Source organism: Muntiacus reevesi, chromosome 7, assembly GCF_963930625.1.
Source record: "Muntiacus reevesi chromosome 7, mMunRee1.1, whole genome shotgun sequence".
Classification (NCBI taxonomy): domain Eukaryota; kingdom Metazoa; phylum Chordata; class Mammalia; order Artiodactyla; family Cervidae; genus Muntiacus; species Muntiacus reevesi.
In genome coordinates, this window is record NC_089255.1 from 62,622,181 (window position 1) to 62,628,410 (window position 6,230).

Consider the following 6,230-nt stretch of genomic DNA (forward strand, 5'->3'; position numbering starts at 1 on the left):
AAAACTTCGTGAATTTACTAAAAAACCACCAAAATGTGAACTTTAAATACTATGCTCTGTGAATTATATCTCAATTTTTTTTAAAAGTAAATGAAAAGCTATTTTCTATTTGGTCTCTTTTTCAGGAACAGTCAAGGGGGAGTGCCAAAAGGCATGCTGGATTTGATTGCATCTTTGATCTCCCTGGACCACTGGCCAGAGTGAAGAGAAGCTCCAAACTTGTGGGGTGCTCTCCATCCTCCCCTCCCCACATGAGCACCACTGTTAGCCTTGGCATCTGGAGGGCCAGTCTCACATACGCCACATTCCCACCACTGCCAGAATCCCAGTACTTCCTCCAAGACGAATCCCAAAGTCTCATACTCCATCTCGTCTTCACTTTCCTCGTACTTGCCATCTTTTACTCCTCTCCCTCCAAAATTTGGTTTTGTTCACTGATTTATCTCGGATGCACAAGAACAGTATGCGGCTAACAGCAGATATTCAACAGATCTCTGGTGAATGAATGAATTTGGAAAAAAAGGTTACACAGAAATTTGCACTGGGTGTTATTTTAAAAAGATGAAGCTCCATGAAGGTACCCAGTGACCTAGTGGTTAGGATTCAGAGCTTTCACTAGAGGCCCAGGATCAATCCCTGATGGGAGAACGATCCCACATGACGTGTGGCATGACCAAAATACAAAAAAATAAATAAGTAAAAAAAAAAAAATGAAGATGATCTTTTAAAAATTAAAAATAAAATTTAATAATGAATCTCCATGCCTCAAAATGTGTTTATCTCCCATAAAAAATCTTTCCCCTCCATTTAAATATGTACCTGATCTTTAAGAAATCTTACACAAATGGTATTTTATTAGAGACGATCGAATTTAACAAATCTTTATAGGAAAACATTTAGGCATTATAAACACAAAAATTTCAATACACAAAACAACACAGAATCTTATTTTGGGACTATGTGGTTATGCTGTGCTACCTTTATAATTCTTTATCCAGAGTCCAAAAATGTAGGCAGGCCCTAAAAATGTAGCAGAAGCATTTCCGCACACTGGTATCCATAATCTAGTCTGTGCAGAAGTGTTTCCACTAGATTCATAGAGTACTCTTTGGAAGAAAAAGGCGAGGACTGGTCACCTGGTTGCCCTTCGGACCTTCTGCAACTCTTCAATGGGCTTCCATTCTTGGTTGATTGTTACAAGCTTTAAAAAAATAAATAAAACAAAATTAAAATGTTTTGTTAGGATCTGTCCATCCTCAGGTCCCCTTTTCAGATCTGTACACAGTTCCGTCCGGAAAAAGTATCACCATAACATTTGTAGCCAAAGAATCACCTCTTCCCATCTCTAATTAAAACAGTAACATGTACTGGTTCTACCCCTCTAAATAAAGTCTTTGGGTTCCTGGGTGTTACAGGATTAGAGAGAAAGATCATATACATTTACCCCATTTTCACTTAACAGGTTCTAGATTTTATTCCCTGTGATTTTATGTGAACTATAAGCTCAAAAAGTGTATCTGTTCCGTGTGAGTGGCTATATAATGTTCCTAGCACAGAGCTAGGCACTTAAAATTTCCTCACTCAACAAGGTACAAATGATCCAAGTTACACAATAAGGGGAAAGACAAAGAGCTGAGGACAAGTCTTGACTTCCAAAGAACTCACATTCAGAGATTCGCATTTATTCTCGCAAGTTTTCTATTCCCCCAGGAACAGGAAGATGTAGCTTTAAAGATCCTAAAGGTAGCTTTAAAGATCCTAAACGCCCTTCCCTAAGTCAAGCTGTGTCATTTGAATGCTTTGTTTAAACACACACACACACACACACACACACACACACACACACACAACTTGCTGGAGACAGTTTAAGTCGTGTTCATTCCAACAGACTATATGTTTACTTCCAAAATATTTAAAATGTAAAAAAGTCTTTTCAATAGTCTTAAAAATCTACTCATTTGGATGAGAGGATATTAGCTAATTTTGCTTACAGAGAATGCCACTGCTGTTTTTAGGAGTTCCTGTTATTTATCACAAGAGACCTTATATTAACTTTTGATAAATAGTGGATAAAATGAGATCATGCATAAACAGACTCATAGATTTCAAAGATAAAATTATGGTTACCAAAGGGGAAAGGTGGGGAAAGGGCTAAATCAGAAGTCTGGGACTGATATACATACTTCTATATATAAAACAGATAAACAACAATGACCTATGTATAGCACAGGAAGTTCTACTCAGTATTCTGTAATAACCTATATGGGAAAAGAATTGGAAAAAGAATGAATATATGTATGTATGTGTATATATGTATATATAGATATAACTGAGTTACTTTGCTGTACCCCTGAAACTATTGTAACAGAACATTGGAAATCAACTATGCTCCAATATACATAAAAAATAAGTTAAAAAGGAGATGATGTATCACAACAATGATAAAAGTTAATTATCTGAGTGCTTCCTATGGGCCAGACACCGTGCTAAAGGGCTCTATCTACTTTATCTTCTTTAAGCCTCTAATCTCTGAGGCAGGGCCTTATTACTGGGCCCATTTTATAGATTCTGAGAACCTCAGAGAGACCAAGTTGTCTAAAATCACCTGTGAGTAACAGAGCAAGGATGTGAACTAGATCTCCACAATCCTACAGCACTCTCTTAACACTACACTAAATGGCACTCTAAACACAAAAGGTATTACATCTGTTCTGCAGACAAAGGTGCTAAGGTTTGGGCTATGTATAAATCATATTTTAATGTAGCAATACCTTTGTAGGTACAGAAGGATCCACAGTTTCCCAAGGTTCTGGATTTCTTTTTCGATCAAGGCTAAAAGAAAAAGAAAGCTGATTAAACATTAAAGTAAGTGCATTTAAACCAACTCTGATATTGGGTTTATACTACTCTAGGGACAGACTCAAGTGCATACTTAGGCATTCATCACTAACTGAAATTGATGGAACAGTTCTTTAAAAAGTTTCACAGTTTGGCTCACACATTAAGGATCAATTTCTCTGCAGGGTACAAAGTCTGTAGTGCCTTTATGGAGCTAGACTGGAAAATGTTCTCATAAGCTGAGAGCAATGAGAGCGGAAGTGCCAGGCTAAGAGCAAGCAGATAAGCTCCTGCCCCAGTTTCTGGGAGGGGCAGAAGGGCTCAGCTTGAACCCTCTAGGTGGTGAACTGCCAGAACCTCCCATTACTGCCTATGGAGCCCTGCATCCGGCCATGATCAGTTTCAAGTTTTTCTGTTCCTTATATTCCAGGATACATGGTATTTTACCTTATATCCAGGGCTGAAATTAAGTTTATTGTAGACAACTGAATTAGTCAACTTTACCACATTAGGAAAGACCTTTCTAGTAAACTGACATTTTAAAATGTCATTAAAATGATGATTTAAGATTGATGATACATATCCCAAAAGACTATCCAAGAACTTTACATTTCAAAATGTATGTTTAAAAAAAAAACTTTATTTTTCTGCAGAAGAGGAGGATGAAAGGTTGAAATGGATGCAAGGTTATTTAGATACAAGAAACAAACTTATTCCATCAATATCATCATTTAATAGCCTTGTGAAACCTGGATGCTTTCTGGCCCTGACTCCCAATTCACAATTTGACATTCTTATTCTCTGGGAAAAACCAGGAAACTGATACCATGCATTTCATAAACTGAAGGTCAGCCTAACACTACTAAAAAACATTTCTATAAATGATGAATGCTTACTTACATCACATCGGTTTTTCGAAGGGAATACACAGCAAATGCTGAAGCTCCAGTCGCTGCCACGGCCATGAAAAACACCAAAGGAATAAGCTAACAGAGAACAAAATATTCCGATGTTTCAATGAGAAACACTTGAAATATAACAGAATAGCTCTATATCATTTTATACTTTCTCCAAATTGGCACCATCTGTTCATCTTTAAAAGTTAATCTTTTTAGTCAAAATTTTCAATTGCTTTAAAAACTTACTTCCTTCTTTTTCATCAGGAGTTGGAAAAAGCCCATGATGACTTAAGAGTAGACTCCAAATCTATAGGGGGAGAAAAATCCAAAATATTGATCAAAACTCAGCTACTAGGACTCAACCTGGTGGGCGCCAAACCGGCTAACGTATCCCAAAGCCAGCCTCTAGCCAGATGATCAGCGCCTTCATCCGAGGGAGGCTCACCTGCGGGATCCGGCGGGACCTCACGAGCGGACAACGCTAACGCCCAGAACCGAACCTGATCTCAACCTCCGCGCCTTATATACCAACCCCGCCCGCTCCGGAAGGCCGGCCGGAGCGTTCTGGTCACGCGGGACGCGCGGGGGCCGTGCGGGGCTTGACTCGCTTTCCCTGCCGGGTGCCGGGCAACTGGGCGCCCCCTGCAGGACTCCGCGTCCGCAGTCGCCGCGCAGCCGGACGCGAGCGCCCCCTGCCGCCCGCCACGGTTCTCAACCTCCGCTCAGAGCGAGCCCAGGCTGAGCGTTAGCGCCCCTGCAACTGAGAACCAAGAGAACTCGGATAGCCAAAACTGATGAAAAGCAGCCCCTCTAAAAGGAGATCCAGAAAAGGAGCCGCAGAAACGGGGGTCCCATGGGAGGCTCTTTGGTGCAGGCAAGTAACTTAGAATTAATCCAAGTCACATTAAAAGCTCCAAAACTGGGATGTGGCACACGAATAAATTGTAAAGTTCCTTTCAGAATAATTCCTCGTTGTCTTGATATTTTACCATTTAAAAAAAAAATCAGGATGTGAGGGAGAAGAAACAAAAAGAATCAACTGGAGAGATTTCCAAGTGAAGATTTCTTAGACGACGCTGAAGGCTTTGTCTTATCCGGTTTAAACTCACCCCTAAGCTAGCAGTCACGCCTTGCACGGAACACGCAGGCGGCTGCAGAATTACGGGAACAATAATTAAATCAGAATCTGGGTGTCAGACGCTGTACAAGAATCTTTTCGGCATTTTCGCAAGGTAAGTTTTTTAGGGTCAGAGATGCTTTAGTCGTATAGCCAGTAAGTGGTGGAGATGCAATCAGGGCCCAGTTCTGACTATGAATATCACTGTTCTTTCTGCACCCCACTCTTAGCAACTGAAATTAAGACAAGTGTGCAAGCTCAGTTATTTAAAAAGTTATTTTTTAAAAAGTTACTTTAAAACCGTTTGAAGTTCAAGCTATAAGTTAATGTAAAATCGAAAACAGTGTTCTCTGAAAGGCCAGATCCAGCTCTGTTCAACCCGGTTTTAGTTCTAGTCAGGGATTTTGCATTCAAACTGACCTGAGTTCAGAGCCCATCTCTGCCACACTTTATTAGCTGGCTGACTTCAAGGAAACTAGTTAAGCTTTATGACTCTCATAAAATGGGGACAAACCTAGCTCAGCAGGGAGTTGGAAAAAATAGTAGACTGTATGCCAAGAATGTAGCATTCTGTTTTGCCTGAGGCAGGCATTCAATCAATAGTAATTGTTATTTGCAAATAATTGTTTTATATACAGGAGAACATAAATATAACGTCTAATCCAGTTACTACCACCTAATTCTTCCTGTATAACCCGAGTTGTAACTAGAGGCGTGTGTTGATTACTTCAAAGAAAATAAAACATTTTTTGTAGTTTGTATTCACAACTGGAAAATTCTTAAAGAGATGGGAATACCAGATCACCTTATCTGTCTCCTGAGGAATCTGTATGCAGGTCAAGAAGCAAGTTAGAACTGGACATGCAACAACAGACTGATTCCAAATCAGGAAAGGAGTACATCAAGGCTATATATTGTCACCCTGCCTACTTAACTGACACACAGAATACATCAATCAAAATGCCAGGCTGGGTGAAGCACAAGCTAGAATCAAGATTGCCAGGAGAAATATCAATAACCTCAGTCAGAAACACAGATGACACCACCCCTATGGCAGAAATCGAAGAATTAAAGAGCCTCTTGATGAAAGTGAAAGAGGAAAGTGAAAAAGTTGGCTTAAAACTCAACATTCATAAAAAGCAGCTCATGTCATCCAGTTCCATCACTTCATGGCAAGTAGATGAGGAAACAATCAAAACAGTGAGACTTTCTTTTTTTTTTTTTTTGTCCCAAAATCATTGCAGATGGTGACTGCAGCCATGAAATTAAAAGACACTAGCTCCTTGGAAGAAAAGCTATGACCAACCTAGACAGCATATTAAAAAGCAGAGATATTGCTTTACCAACAAAGGTCAAATTGACTATGGTTTTTCCAG

The 6,230-nt window shown here is 39.7% G+C and overlaps 1 protein-coding gene across 1 annotated transcript; it reads right to left on the minus strand.

The window, feature by feature from the left end:
* Positions 1–836: 836 nt before the first annotated feature.
* On the minus strand, positions 837–4,369 carry C7H15orf48 (chromosome 7 C15orf48 homolog). Its single transcript, XM_065940940.1, has 5 exons — positions 4,183–4,369; positions 3,984–4,044; positions 3,739–3,824; positions 2,772–2,832; positions 837–1,201 (listed from the first exon to the last, which is right to left on the minus strand). Exons 2-5 carry the CDS (start codon positions 4,017–4,019, stop codon positions 1,133–1,135), a joined length of 252 nt encoding a protein of 83 aa, XP_065797012.1. The 5' UTR covers positions 4,020–4,044; positions 4,183–4,369; the 3' UTR covers positions 837–1,132.
* Positions 4,370–6,230: the final 1,861 nt, after the last annotated feature.